Raw genomic sequence first — 16,452 nt, 5'->3', positions numbered from 1 at the left:
GCCTCGTGTTTAGAAAGAGTTAAGGAGCACATTTATTCATGTGCGGTCTCGCAATTTTATTTATTTTTCGTTCCCACTTCTAGCTTCCTCAGTTTGAGGTCAGTACTGAACCAAAGGAGATGCTACCTGCTCTGGACTTGCAGAAAGAGCCTATAATAGAAACCAAAAATATAAACTGGAGCCATTGTAAAGCCAAGCCGGACAGGCTGCTACTCTGTCATGTCTGAAGAGCAAATTCTCACCAGCCAGTCATGGTTTCTCTCATCATAATTCACATATTACTAAAAATAGACTGAAAGTACATTTTATCCCTACCGTCCCTTATTTCCATCTTATCCAGACTATGTGTATTGAGCTATGGGTACTTCTGGGAATGCCCAGATTGAATACTGGGGCCAAAGATGAGTGTGTCTTGTCATAGCTCCACAGTAGCTCTTTCCTCCTCCACCACTGCTCCCGGGGTTATTGAGAAGTTCTCCAATTTTCCTAACCTGTTGGGTCAACTGCAGTGGCTCATATTCAGTCAAGAACTACAATATTATTGTCATCAATATCTTCTTCCGCACTATCATTTTGCAAGGACGTTTGTCTACTTCGAAGGCACTGAGTATCCACAGGTTAAATGAGAGAAACTGGCCAAAAAAAAAATAGTAATTTGTTCACGGATCGTACATTATTATGAGTGATTGCTGAATGCACACAGCATGCTGTCTCTTGTTGACATGTTCACAGCAATAGATTAAGGAATACACACAAGGTTACTTCAAAAAGTTCATGGAAAGATTCGTAGCTTTTAATTCTGTTTTTCCATGAACTTTTTGAAGCACCCTAGAAAACACACACACACACACAATAGGTTTGGGGGATGTGGAGAGAAAGTAAGTCTTTATTGCTCCTGCTTTAAAGAGTACATTCAGAAAAGTGTGTATTCTTAAAAAGGTTCTCAAGTGTTTCAAAAAGAAAAAGAAGTACTTTGAAAAATGACTTTATTAGAAGCTCCTGAAATATTAATAATTTGAGGACTTTTGCAGTCATCTATGTCTATTCACCGGAAAAGAATGGCAAACCAAACTCAGTGACAGTACAACCCAATGGCCCAGCCTGTTTCCTTAGTGCACCGTTCAATTGCACAAGTGCAGAGGAAAAATTAACTGTGACGAATATGCGAGACTAAATAAAACACTGAGGGTGTGAAATGTCCTGAAAATCCAAGCTGTAATCTGATGCTGTTGATCTAGTCACACACACCCTGTAAATAGAAGCATGCCTCTGCACCAGCACATAGGAATAGGGCAGAGAGCATGTAGTTGTACCTTTTCCTCAAACTTTTATTTTGATCATTCACATGTGACACATTCATTTTTATTGTTGCTCTCACTTAAGAAAAAAAGAAATTTTAAAAAGGTAGCTTAAAACCCCCCTAACGTTTTGAACCCTTCCAGATAAACAGATCTTCGGTGTTCACTTGCCCAAGGAAACAATGCAGCAAAGATTCTAACCTGCTGGAAACGTTTTAAGCCCCTCGCGTCCCTCCATCCCAGATCTTTCTGACACACCCTCTTCCCTTCCTTCTTAGTGTTAAACTGCTTCTCCACTTCCTTTACATCAGTGGGAACGCTTCCCTTATGGGTGTCAGGGTCTCTCAGAGGGGTCAGGAGCTGCCCTGCAGAGGAAATGACAAGCTGTGAGATGTAGAAGAACAATTCTTTCCACGTGTTCCTTTGCTCCCGGAGCAGTGAGGGGCTGTCAGCTAGCATCACTTTGGAGCTGGGCAGGACTCTGCATCGTAGTCCTGTCAAAGCTAATTTACAATTAAAGACCTGCGTGACTGTTTAAAGCTTTTTCAATTCCAGCAGTTTTCAGAAATGTCTTGAGATTGAAGTGGATCAAATGAAAAAACTGTAGTTGTCGTTAACTGTGATGGATGCTGAAGAACCTCACAAAATATGCCATAGATTAAAACAGATTATAATAATGTCTTAAAAGAAACCCATTAACAGTACAATACTTACTATATCTCCAATTAACATCTGTGTGGAATTTTCCCCAGCTAAGCCCCAATTTGGGGAATTTAATGTTGTAGCTATTGGAAGTCTTATTCAGTTTGTAAATAAAGTTACAAGGTGACAACTTCATTGCTCTGAACAAAAGAAAGAAAAAGAAAAGAAAAAAGGAATTTGCTGACCAATTGATGACTTTGAAAAGATTTAAATTATTTTAAAATAATTGGAAGCATTTCTGTGACACAGTATTTTGATGCATTTCTATACCTTAAATAAAGGCATTTTAAAATTGCAGGTAATTAGCTTTTTATGCAGATTAATCACTTTGAAACATACTGTGGTTCCCTGAGGCTCAATTTTGCACTCAGATGAAGGACTCAGATCCACTCACGCTGTTTAGAAAAAAAAAATCCAAAAGAACAAATGTCATAGTTAAAATCTAAAAAAATGCCTCAATGTTTCACCACATGGTGATTCTGAAGTGGCCATTCCAAACTCCTAAAATCTTGGATATATTTTATAGAAGTGCTCAGTCCTTAAAAGCTATCTGAAAGTGATTAGAGATATACACAACATGAAATTACTTGGAACAGTCTGTCCCCAAACTCAGCTGCAACTGTCTAGAGCACAGTCATGATTACTATTTTCAAATATGAGATTCTTGATTCTTCCACTGGAAACGGGGTAACTGACTGACAAATCATTAACTAAAAATAGGTATCATATCTCTATGGTCTGGGATAATTAATAGTGCCTGAGAAAAGCTTGCTTTCTTTATCTTACACATGTGGGAAGGATGGCCTAAGGACTTCAGGGGATATGATGCGGAGACTTGGCTAAAACTGGCCACAGATGCTCGAGCTCCCACAGCCACATAGTAGGTCTCTTAATGACTGGGCACACCAACTAAGTTCTGGCGACCATCTCTCTATGCGTGCCTGTCCCTGGGCCATCAGCTACTCTCCATCTGTGCCTCTACTGCTCTCACTGCTGCTAACTAATTTGCCTTCCATTCTTCCTACTTCATGGTGTATGTTGGATATAGTGTGTGCTGGGCAGAGTCCTCTCACCAGGCCACCTAATAAGTCACTGAATTAGAACCACACATGTATGGCCGATTGATTTTTTACAAAAGTACAATGGCAATTCAACAGTGAAAGAACAGTCTTTTCAATAATCACTGTTGGAAAACTGGACATTCACATGCAAAAACAAAAATCATCTTCAACATTGACTTCATACTCCATTAAAAAACTAACTCCAAATATAGCAGCAATCTAAACAAAAATTAAAACTATAAAACTTTCAGATGAAAACATATGGTAAAATCTTTTGAATTGGGGTCAAGCAAAGAGTTGAGAGAGATGACATCAAAAGTACAATCCACTTTAAAAATTGATAAATTGCATTTAATCAGAATTCAAAACTTTTGCTCTGTGAAAGACACTGTTAAGAAAATAAAAAGGCAAACTAAAGACAGGGAGAAAGAACTCGCAAATCACATATCCTAGAAAGGATTTGTATCCATAATTTATAAGAACCCTCGTAACTCAACAGTAAGAAAACAACCCAATTGAAAAGTGAGTAAAAGATTTGAATGGAAACTTCACCAAAGAGGATATATTGATAGCAACTAAGTACATATGAAGATGTTTAATAACATTAACCATTAAATAAACACAAATTGATTGCATGATATACCACTACACACAGACTATACTATAAAACTTTTAAAAAAACTGCTAACAACAAGTGCTGACAAGGATGCGGAACAACTGAAACTCCTATGCATTGCTGGCAGAAGAGCAAAATGGTACAGCCACTCTGTAAAACAGTTAGGTAGTTTCTGATAAAGTGAAGTATACACATACTATACAATTCAACAACTGCATTCTTAAGTATGTATCCTAGAGAAATAAATACTATGTTCTCACAAAAACTTGTAGCAACTTTACTCATAATTGCCAAAAATGGAAACAATCCAAAGTGAACAGATAAACTGTGGTACATCCAGGTAGTGGAATTCTACTCAGCAATGAATAGGTATGAACTGTTGATACATAAAACACAGATGAATCTCAAGGGTGTTATGTTGACTGAAAGAAGCCAGTCTCAACAGAAGGTTATATACTGTATGACAATTTTGAAAAGACAAAGCTATAGTGATGATAAATAGATCAGTAAGTGCCAGGGCATAGGATGAAGGGCAGGGGACAGGGAGGAAGACTGTATCTACACAAAGATAACACAAAGGAATTTTTCGGAGATGATGGAAGGGTTCTTATTCTGGTTATTCAAATCTATATATGTGCTAAATTTGGTAGAACTGTACACCCAAGAAAAGTTATTTTTACTGTATGTTATTTAAAAAATAAAAATAAATAAGCTGTCTGCTTGATTGCTTTCTGTCTAAAGAATATATTAATCTACTCAATGATTCAGCAAATCTTTCTTGAGCCATTGATATGTGTCAGGCACAGGGGTGGACCAAGTAGACCTGCTTCCTACCCTTGTGAGGCTTATATTCTAGATGGGAGACACACAGATGAGTGTATAATTACTGTAAAGTGAAAGAGCATTGGAGAGGGCCATGGAGGCCTCTTTGAGAAGGAAATTTTAACCTGGGTTAGGAAGGACAAAAACTTAGTTGCTGTTAAAGGCTTTTCCAGATAGATTGAACAGCATGGAAGAATACCCTAAGGTAGAAATCACCTTGCTCTGTTTCAAGAAATTTCAAAGCACTCAACAGCTTCACGTGGTGGTTCACAACTTGGAATCACTGGGAGAAGTTTTTTAAGAATATTAATGTCCATGCCCTGTCTACAGAGAATTTGATTCACTTGGTCTGGGGCAGAGCCCAGGCATCAGTATCTGCTAAAAGCTCCACAGAAGATTCTAATGGTGCAGCAAGGCTAAGAAGCATTCTGTTATTAGGTTTGTTCAATGACAGATATAGACAAACTTAAGTACGAATAGGCTTTTTCAGAATTGAATGTAATAACATTTTTTTAATGCTAGCTAGGTTTGGGTGGTCTGTTTTTATACTGAAAAGCTCACCTAACATCATTTAATTTCCACATATGTGGTACATAATGCAATAATCAATAGTGGCACTTTGTTTCCTCTTATACTTGATTGTATTTATATTACAAGAATTGATGAGAAAGCTCTAAAAACGAGAGACTGGCCTCCTCCAATATCTACACCCCTGACAATGTGTACTTCCAGTCAAATGATGGAATTTTCTGGAATGGTTGCACTGCTTTGGTGAAAGAATATTTGAACCCTTTTCCGTCTGACAACTGAGAAAAAAAATGTAAACTTCTAAAGTATACTCCATGGTCTCCATGATGCTGCACCTCCTATTTCTTCTGCTTTTTCAGATTGCTCCTTAGCAATTTCCTTTATCCTTTTCTTTCGCCTGCCCTTAAATTAAAGTTTTCCCACAGTTTGGTCCACTCTTTTCTTCGCCGGTAAACTCATTCATTCCTGTGGCTTTAGTGTCCACCCCTAACAGGATGACACACATATGCCCCTCCTGCGCTTTAAATCTATTTTTTTTAACTCCAAGCTAGTCACTGTCTTCTTAATTTCTCCAGCACTTTAAATTCAGTTTCACCAAAACCAACTGGTTAACTTTTATCTGAAACCTGCTCCTTTGGGTTCCTTATCTCTGATAAAGGCAACACTATTTTTTTTTTTTTTTTTTGCATACTGAGATAAAAATATTCTAGCCTATGATCTTCATGTCTTTCATTATGACACAACTATTCACTTTCCAAAACTGTTGATTCAGCTTTAGCATGACTCCTGAATGCATCCCGTACAAGCTCCACCTCAGGCCCTTACCATTGCTTTTCTGGGTTAATGCAATGGCCTCCTTAACGGACTTCTTGCCCTAAAGTTCTCCTTGCCCAAATCCATCCCAGTACGTATAAGTCCGGTGATTTCTTACACTTCCTTAAACATGCCTTGTAAAATTCTAACTTCTTAACTTAGCCCACAGCTTTCCTTTTAGTCAAAAGAATTTCCATCTATACTTGCCTTTCGAACCCCAAACTATCCTTCTAAAGCCAGAACAAAATTGTGAAATTAAAACACATTTCCCCAGATCATGCCAATATAGGATTATAAATGAAATTATATTAAAAAGTAGTTCAGACAAATTTCAAAAGCCTCCAAAAGCTCAGCCATTTATTTCTGGGAGTACAGCAGCATGTTTCACATGAGCCCATGAAACGCTCATTTCTGCTCATGTCTACTGCCCCACAGTGGCCTCCAGAACACCCTGGATTGTAGAGTTGTAGTATATAGAACATGGTATAAGTGCATGCTATGCCTCATTGTCTCGCAGGGTAGTATGCGCTGTAATGTATTAATATACTTTCCAGTCTTACAGAATTTCAGTGAAATGATTCTCTCTGTTAGCAGTTGGGGAGAGTTGTCATGCACATCCCTCTCTCCCTGGGAATCCCACCGTGGAATAACTGGGCAGACAACATACATTTCCCACAACTGCCCTTCTCACTTAACAACTAAATCTTTGTTATTTAGCCAATTGCATCTCTTCAGTTTTTCTCCAAGTTTGAATTTTTTCCCAGAGGCCTGCTGGTCCTTTATGTAAACAGAGTGCTGGGTTGTCCCCTCATCATCTATTGGACATGTGGACATACAGGTATCTCCTGTTGGAGTAGGCGTGGGCTCATGTAAGCCTATGGAGGTCAACGACTGGATGTTGTTTTGATTTATAATCTCACAGCATTTAGCAGCGTGATTTGCTCATCATGGTAGCACAAAAAAACTGTTCTGAACTGAATTCTGAATCACAGAACATATACATAGACCTTGTCAGGCACCATTGTTCATGCAATGTAGGCATATTCAAAGAAAAATTGTTAAGTATAAAAAATATTTCCTTAGTCTGCCCTCTAAAAAGTAAAACAGCCTAAAAGTTAGTAATAACCCAAAAATTATATCATGGACTTTTTCTTCTCACCTTTCATAAATATTTTTGGACCTCAGGCATCTACCCATTTGTAAGGCAGACCACCTCTTAAAACATCAACCATGGGGTTAAATTTGGAGCCTCTTGGGGTGTGTGTGGTTATATGTGTGCATGGGTGTACATGCACATATACACATATACACACGTGCATACATGTGTGTGCTTGTAAGTGAACATTAAAGTGACTTTTTCATGATTTGGGGACAGTAATAGATTCAACAGATTAAGTATGGAGCCTATCAATGAGGGACAGCTTGTGCAAGATCATAAACACATTTTTCATATAGAAATGTTGCAGCCATGAACACACCACGTGGTCACCCCTTCCCTAAGGTTTGCTCCTTTAATTGGAAATAGCCAGAAAGCCACCAAGTCAGAGTTTAATAAACTTTTAATTTGAAATGAATTACCATATGTTGTGTTTGTTTACCCATTATTAAATCTCTTAGCAACATATCCGATGCAGAAATAGCATACTGTATCACAGCTCTGATATATTAGAAAACAAACCCATGGGGGATATTAACTGCTAATAATATGCTTAGGAAAAATAAATAAATATAAGCAATAGCAGAGACATTTACTCAAAGAGATTTTATGTTCCATTTTTCTATAAATCTGTTCGAAATAGGAGTAGAAGGTCCCTCTACAGTCTTTGAATGGGAGTCTTGAAGCACTCTCCAAGCTCAGAGCAGAGCAAATGAATAATCAGTTTTTTCTAAAGAATTACTGTTCTCATACTGAGCATGTCAGTATTCATGTTTCCTAGAGTGGGACCTGTCCTCCTTTCAGGAGAACTGGGGGCAATGCTCTAAAAGCCCAGTGCAGTAGGTGTCGAAGATATAGCCGCATTAGCCCAAGGAAAGACTAGAAAACAAAATGATCTGGTAAAAAATGGTCTATGAGTAATTGTTTCTAATCTTCTGCTCCATACTCTAAAACTAGGTTAAAATGTCAGTAACATGAAATATTATTAGTTAAGTCAGAACCCACTTTCTCAAAAGTTAAAAATTTTAAAATAAGATTTTTAGCTCCATGTCTAATCCAAAAACACTGGGAAAAAAAAAAAAAAGAGAAAGAAATCGACTTTGTAAATGCACATATTTTACAATGTCTCATATAGCACTTTGCGGAAAACTTAACTTGATATTTAAACAAAAATTAATGGCATGTTTTTCATCATTTTTAGAGAAACCATAATCATTCCTTTTGCATTTCTCGATGTATTAACTTTGTCTTAGGAAGATGATCGTCAGTCATCAGCAAAGTTTTGGACTTTTTCTTCCCTGTTTACATTGCAGATTCCCAGGCTGCACAGACGATATGCTTATGTTGAAGTAATTTGGCTTTGCAGAATGAGGACATCCCAGACCCTCACGTTGGAAGGCCTGACTATGTGACTGAACATAAAAGCATGGTGTAAAAGTCATTCTCCTGCAGAGACAACTGAATGAGGCTTAACCACAATGTCCGTGAATGTCCTCAACAGAAATGCCCCATGAAGATTGGTGGAATAAGGCTAAATCTCACATTGGTGGTCTCTGGCTTAGGGCCCATTTATGGCACCCTTTGCTCCTTTTTGAACTATCAAGTGCCTTGGCCTTATATGATGCCCCCACCCTCTCACCTTTGCCTCATTCCCTCGGGAATGAAATGAGTGTATTTGTATGTGAAAAGGGCATGAGTTTGGGGGGCCAGGGGTGGAATGTAGTTGATCATATTGTGTCCCCCCAAAACTCACTGAAGCTTGAATTGTATCCCCCAAGCTTTATGTATTAGAAACTTAGCCTCCACTGTGACTGTTAAGAGGGTGGGAAATCCTATTATAGTAATTGAAAGGTGGAGCCTTGAAGTGGTGATTGGATTGTAGGACCAGGCAAGAGTGAATGGATTATAAGTGGTGGTCAGGGGCATGGTTCTGAGGGCTTTAAAAGGACAGTGAATGAGGAGGTTACTCTCTGCTCTGCTCTCTCTGCTTCCACCATCTTGCAGTGTGAGACCTCTGGGTCACTGTCATCACCACCAGATGGACTTTGGACTTCCCAGCCTCAGAAACTGTAAGCAACAAATTATGTTTTCTTATAAATCACCCAGTTTCGGGTATTTTGTTATAAGCAACAGAAACGGACTAATACACACACTAAGCATATTGACACACTCATTGTGATCCACCTCAGATATTTGCCTTAAAAAAAAACTAAAGCCTTAAATCTATTAAATTCCAACATAAAATGTTTAAAGTCAGATTAAAGTTGTGCATTTTGAGGACAATTAGCTGTACTCATTACCCACCAAAACCACACCACGTCATTGGTCACCTCTTCTCTCCTCTGGCTACAAGTAAATCAAATCCAAGTTGTAAAGTGTGAGAAACAATATGCTTTGATCAAGTTGTTTTATCACTGGAGCCTTCATTACCAAGCTTCAAGATATATCTCATTTCTAATGTATTTTTACAAATATTTGTTTAAAGCCAGTGACATAATTTGATATACATGTATTCTGTGTATAAAATTTCAACACAACCTTTCCAGGTATACACCAGTCTATCATATGATATTTAGCTGTCTGAAGGTGAATGTGGTGGTATCGTTAGCTGATGATGTTGACTTACACACAAGGAAGCAGGTCAGGTGTGAAGAAGGAATCCTGAGATTTACAGGAGACCTGCTTCTAATGAAAGCAAGAGTTCCAGGACTTAACCCTGGTGATCAGTGGAGTTGTGTTTGGCCCAACAAGGCATAATCTCCAAAGGACTTGGAAAGCTCCAATCACAACTTAGGAAATATCTCTCACTCTCTATGAAGCTCTGTGCTGCCATCTGATAGGCAGAACAAGACAGAAAGGCAGATGTCATCCAGGAAAACAAGCAGTGTAGGCTTTGGATCTGGTCATAATGATAGGGACCCAGCATCCTTCTCCTAAAGCATCACTGTTTCTCTGAGCTGTGCCCTCAGCCCCACACTCATCACTCCACACACTCTGCCTGGCCAGACTCAACCACATAGCAGTTTCAGCTACAGTCTCCATGCTTATGCTGCCTTTATGGACAAATTGTCCTTCCCTTCTCTCCTGCTCTCTCCTGAGCTTCACATCCATTTTCCCAATGGTCTTCTGAACATATCCATTTGGATATAATGCAGAAACCTCAAACCCAGTAGGTCCCAAATCAGGCTCATGTTTTTTCCTCTAATCTTGTCTCTCCTCCTTTATTTCCTATCACCCGCTGGTTGATATCCACATCTGCCCATGTTAAAAGTTTAGGAATCATCCTTTGCTATTCCTCGTCATCCATATCCAATCAATCAACAGTGTTATTCCTATTCTTATGGTCATTCTATTGCACCTCTTTAATACTTTATGAATTTATATTCTCTTCTCCAACTTTACTCTCTATCCTAATCGAGGACCTCATCTTTTCCTTTGACTATTCTAAACTTTTCCTAACTGACCTGGTGCTCAACTCGCCATCCTCAAATAAAGCCTCTTAAAAGCTACCAGAGAGATCTACCTAAAATAGAAATTAAAATATATCATTTCCCTTCCTAAGATCCTCCAGTGGTTGCCCAGTATAGAGCGATTTTTGAACAGCCACTATGGACACAAAAAGACAGTGGAAAAAATAGTAAGAGAAAATTATTACTAACCTAGAACTTTATACATAAATAAACAATCTATCAAAAGGGGGGAAAAAAAAAAAAAAAGAGGGCCGATCCCGTAGCGCACTTGGTAGAGTGCTGCGCTGGGAGCGCGGCAACGCTCCCGCCGCGGGTTCGGATCCTATATAGGAATGGCCAGTGCGCTCACTGGCTGAGTGCTGGTCACGAAAAAGACAAAAAAAAAAAAAAAAAAAAAAAAAAGGGGGGGGACAAAAAAAGACACTTTCAGACATACAAGGACTAAGAGAGATCCAAACTCTAAATGAATTACTAAAGATTTACTTTGGCACGCAGAAAAATGGAACCAGAGTGAAGACATGCTATATTTAAAATATTATAAAGCACAGATATCTGATCAAACGAGTCAGTAAATTAATTTTCTATTGAGTAAAAAAAAAAAAAAACCTAAATTTTGTGTTTAATAGAAAAGTGGAATTGACAGCATAGGTAACAATAGCAAGAGTAAGAGGAATTGTTTAGTGGGTAGTTGAAGCTTCTAAAAGTCTTTGTCATTCCAGGGAGAGAACAAAAATATGGAATGAACTTAAGTTTTTAAAGATAATTTATAGTTAAATATGTAGATGAGAAAATTAAGGATAATATCCAATAAAAATAAAATAAAATCTACAGATAACAAACAGAAGAAGCTAAACAAAATAAAGAAAAATTGGGGTTAAAGAGAAAGTCAGGAAAGGAAGTGTTTTTCAAAAGCAACGAAATAGGTTCGCCCTACCGTCCCCGCTGCTGCCGCTGCCGTGAAGGGCGAGCGCCGGGCCGCCCGCGCGTCCTCCGGAGACCGAGCCGGCGCCGGTGACTGTTGCAGAAACCGAGGCGCCGGGGCCGCTCTAGCGCGCAGGCCGAGAAGGACGAGGAACGGAGCCCCGGCCGCGTCCCCCGGGTCCCAAGCGGTGGCGTCGCTGAGGAGGCCCCGAGCACGTCCCGCGGGCCGGGCGGCTCGCAGGAGGCCCTGGGCTCCGCGTCGCAGGCCGCCCCCTCCGCGGGTCCCAGGACCCAGAAGCCGCTAGAGCTGAAGGCGGCCGAGCCGGTGCAGTTCTTGCTGGTTAAGGACCGGAAGAAGATCCCGGTCAGGCGGACCGACGTAATGAAGCACGTCGTCGGAGACTACAAGGACCTCTTCGCGGACCTCCTCCGACTGGCTGCCCAGCGCCTCCAGTACGTCTTCGGGTACCAGCTGGTGGAGCTTGAGCCCGAGAGCAACCCCTACATCCTGATGGACGCCCTGGAACCCGTGGAGGAGGATGCCGAGGTGAGGGGCGATCAGGGCACACCCACCACCGGCCTCCTGAGGATGGCTCTAGGGCTTATCTTTATGAAGGGCAACACTATCAAGGAGACCGAAGTCTGGGACTTTCTGCGGCGGTTGGGGGTGTACCCCACCAAGAAGCACTTAATTTGGGGGGATCCAAAGAAACTCATTACTGAAGACTTTGTGCGGCAGCGTTACCTGGAGTCCCGGCGGACACCCCACACTGATCCTGTAGACTATGAATTCCAGTGGGGCCCGCGAACCAACCTAGAAACCAGCAAAAGGAAAGTTCTCAAGTTTGTGGCCAAAGTGCATAATCAAGACCCCGAGGCCTGTGAAGCTTTGTCAGATGAGGAGAAGAGGGCCCGACCTGCGCCTGAGCCTAGTGGCCGAGCCCCATCCTCTTGAAATCTGAAATGGATTCAGAGGGACTCCTGGGACAAGGGTCTGGGACCCAACGACACAGTGCTGAAGGAATTAGGGATAGGAGGGACGGAGGGAGCATATTTCTGTTACGCCTAAATGTGTGTAGCTTTAGGATGTGTTGGCAGAGTTTTGTTTGTTTAATATTGTGAGTTGTTTGGTTCCAAATTTTCACTTATAAACAGATTAGAAGAGCATTATTTTGTTTTGATTTGTTTTACCTTTTTTGGTATAAAATTTTTGCTAGCTTAGTAACTGGAAAACTGTACTATGATCTGGAACAGATATTTAGGAAAGAACACGAGTAAATTGCTTTGGTGCCAGGAAAATAAAAGCAAAGTAGCTATTATCTGGTCTCTTAACTACTTCAGTTTGTGAGCAAAAATAAAAGTCTTTATAATGTACATAATGTATTTTCTCTAGATAATTTTTTTATATTCACAATTACTCAGCTCTGTTGCTGACCACTTAGTTCCATTTTTTTCCTTTGTTTGCTACTGTAGTTATAATAAATACTGTATTTTGAAGCAGGTAAGCAGAGTTTATTAAATTGTAGATCATGAGAAAATTTTATGATTCAAAACCAGTATCTTTAAAAAAAGTTTTTGCTACATGTTATTAAGGTGGTGTGTTTTAGAAGTTGCTTTACTTTGTGTATATGTGCGTATATGTATGTATGTATATTGGATCATGATGTAAAATCAAATCTCTCACTGTGGGTCCCAGCAAAGTTTATAAAACAGTGGCAAAGTGATTAACGAAGCCTGCTTGGGAATCAGACTGCCTGGGTTCAGATATGAGTTGAGGTAGGTTCCTTAGCCTGTGTACTGACATTTCCTGATGTGTAACATGGGCTGATGATGCCTATATTATGTGTGCTAGTGTGATAATTATATATGGAAATTTATGTAGTTCTTGGCATGGTCCTTGGTGTGGAGGATTTAGTTCTTTGTTCCTTAAAAAAAAAATTTTTTTTTCATATAGATGGCCGGTAAGGGGATCTTAACCCTGGACTTGTTGTCAGCACCTCACTCTCCCAAGTGAGCCATGGGCCAGCACTTGTTCCTTAAAATTTTTAAAAATCTGTTTTTTATTCTCCTAGGTCTGGAGCTGCTTTTTTTTTTTCTTCTTCTTTAATTATCTTCTATAAATCATTGCTAGAAGAGCAATTACTGGTTGAAAAGTTACAACTGTATTTTTCTAGTCTGGCTCCATTTTATGGTTTTATAGAAAAATATGACGGGTATGGTGAGTACAGCCCTCACAGAACAATAAGAGTAGGAAAGTTAGAAGGTCTCCCCCGGGCTTTGAGAGAGCATTATAGACAGTGAAAAGTGGGTGTGTTTTGAGGTTGTCTAAAAAACCAGGTTTGAATTATGGCTCATGCTAACTTGCCAGCATGGTGATTTAGAGGTAGGTCTTAAGTTCTTTGAATCTCAATTTCTTTCTCTGTTAAATGGGATAAATAATAACTATGTTATAGCTTGTTATATAGATTATACGAGCCAGAAGAAAAGTTAATTGTCTTGTTTTCCTCCATAATCTCTAGCAAAATGCTGTTGATATACAGAGATTCAACACATGTTTTATTCACTGAGTGATAGGTATAGCTGTTTTGGGGGGAAGTGATGCAAATTAACCCGGAAATGAGTTGTCAGTACTTTGCTCAGGATAAAAAAGAAATGTGAACTTCCTCCACACAACTAACTGTCATCTAGAAAATCTGTGGGGGCTATGTGGTGAGAAAGGGGGAATGTGATAGGTTGCTGGGTTTTATTTCGTTCTGTTGAATTGGGATTTGCATCAATGGATTATAGTTGGTCCTTGAAGGCATTTCTTCTTGATCTGCATTTTATTTCAGTGTCTAAGTTACCTTCTGAGATCAAATTGGCCTGCATTTTATTTCAGTATGTAAATTACGTCCTGCCTAGTGGGTCCCCTTACCTCACTGACTCTGCTTTCTCCTCCTCATGTGCTCTAATATTCGTGTTTTCATCTTAATGGTGAAAATTATCATTACCCAGCACTCACTGCCAGTTACATCTGAGGCAAACATCTTCTCCCACACTTTTCTCATACACATGTTTTATTCACTGAGTGATAGGTATAGCTGTTTTGGGGGGAAGTGATGCAAATTAACCCGGAAATGAGTTGTCAGTACTTTGCTCAGGATAAAAAAGAAATGTGAACTTCCTCCACACAACTAACTGTCATCTAGAAAATCTGTGGGGGCTATGTGGTGAGAAAGGGGGAATGTGATAGGTTGCTGGGTTTTATTTCGTTCTGTTGAATTGGGATTTGCATCAATGGATTATAGTTGGTCCTTGAAGGCATTTCTTCTTGATCTGCATTTTATTTCAGTGTCTAAGTTACCTTCTGAGATCAAATTGGCCTGCATTTTATTTCAGTATGTAAATTACGTCCTGCCTAGTGGGTCCCCTTACCTCACTGACTCTGCTTTCTCCTCCTCATGTGCTCTAATATTCGTGTTTTCATCTTAATGGTGAAAATTATCATTACCCAGCACTCACTGCCAGTTACATCTGAGGCAAACATCTTCTCCCACACTTTTCTCATAGTGATATTAACAATTTGCCATCAATGAGTTACCATTTTGTTTTAAGTTTTAAAGTATAAATCATTAGAGACTAAATCAAGCCCTTATTTCTTTTTCTTCTCACTCTCCCCAGAAGTAGTAAAAGTCTGTGGTTAGCATGCCACTTTATAATTTTAAAATTTTACGATGTTCGTTTATATACGTAAACTATATGGTTATATTGTGGGCTTTGACAGTTTATATAAGTTGTATATTGTAACCTTTTGCAACTTAATGTTTTTACTTACCATTAGTTTTTGAAATTTAGCCATATTCCATATAGTGTAGATCTGATTCATTCATTTTAGTTCTTTCATATAGGGGAGAAAATAAGTTTGTTTATCCATTCCCTAGTGGCGAGGCAGTTAGGTTCTTTACAATCTTTTGCTATTTGCAGGCAATGCACAGGTCCTTAAGCACGTGAGCCAGAGCTTCTCCTGCCAGAAACATAGAGCAATCGGGCTATTGCCAAATTGCCATGGAGCTTGTGTCATCTTGCACTCCCACCCCTTGTGAACATTCGGCCTTAGCAGCATCTTTTCAGCCATTCGGTGGATGTGTAGTGATAATTGGTTATGGTATTAAATTGTACCTTTTGCTTATTAGTGATGTTAAACATTTTTTGCTTTTTTTTTGGACCAGGTTTCAAATCCATTAGACTCTTTTTAAATTTTAATTAATTTGTAAGACTTTATATGTCTGCACATTAATCCATTGTCTGCTGTATCTAATGCAAATACCCTCTCACACATTTTTACCGGTTTTTTTTTTGTTGTTCATATAGATGATTTGGTTTTAATCTGTCACAATCATCAGTGTTTTAAGGGCTGGGTTTTTTGAATAGTGCTTTAAAGAATTCTCCCTAATACTAATATTGTAACAGTGTTTTCAATATTTTTTTGTTAAGTATTCAAAGTTTTGATTTTCACACTTAATGTTTTTAATCTGTTTTTGTGTATGATGTGAGGCATGGATATATATTTGTATTTTTCCTCCATGGCTAGCCCAACAATTTTTCATAGTTTATCTGTTCTACACTGATTTATAACACCTTCTCTATTCATAGTGTCTACATATAAATAAATTTTTGGCTAGGACTGAAAAAAAAAAAGCAAAGAAAGAGGATGATAAATATATAATGGGAAGAAGATGTTTTCAGGCTGGCCAGTTAGCTTAATTGGCTAGAGTGTGGTGGTAATAACACCAGGGTCCAAGGTTCAATCCCTGTGCTGGCCAGCCACCAAAAGAACAAAAACAACCAAAGTAAGGAAGATGTTTTCAACAAGTACAAATACAACAGTAACAAGAATAATTTCAAAAAATTTAAACTTATCAATTAAAAACACACATTATCTACTTGTCTTGAATATAAAAATAAAATCAAGATTCATGCTGCTAAGGCAAATCCAAACAGTACCATAGACATATTTTAAAGTTTTAAAATAAAGTGCAGAAAAATAATATTAAAATACCATTGAAAAAACAATTCATGTGGTAGT

General features: G+C 38.9%; 1 protein-coding gene and 1 non-coding gene across 2 annotated transcripts in view; both read left to right on the top strand.

Annotated features, from left to right (window-relative positions):
* LOC134378925 (non-structural maintenance of chromosomes element 3 homolog) overlaps window positions 1-12,342 on the top strand; it is a 41,441-nt gene extending 29,099 nt beyond the window's left edge. Inside the window, exon 2 of the mRNA XM_063098222.1 lies at window positions 11,491-12,342. Within this exon, the coding sequence (XP_062954292.1) occupies window positions 11,491-12,342 (852 nt within the window). The remainder of the gene's footprint in view (window positions 1-11,490) is intronic.
* LOC134379372 (small nucleolar RNA MBII-202) lies at window positions 5,237-5,320 on the top strand. Its single transcript, XR_010023771.1, has one exon. It is a non-coding gene; the product is annotated as a small nucleolar RNA MBII-202 (small nucleolar RNA).
* Window positions 12,343-16,452: the final 4,110 nt, after the last annotated feature.

The sequence above is a fragment of the Cynocephalus volans genome, chromosome 5 (assembly GCF_027409185.1).
Source record: "Cynocephalus volans isolate mCynVol1 chromosome 5, mCynVol1.pri, whole genome shotgun sequence".
Classification (NCBI taxonomy): domain Eukaryota; kingdom Metazoa; phylum Chordata; class Mammalia; order Dermoptera; family Cynocephalidae; genus Cynocephalus; species Cynocephalus volans.
Note: the sequence above shows the minus strand (reverse complement) of the source record. Positions and strands in the feature narration are given on the sequence as shown.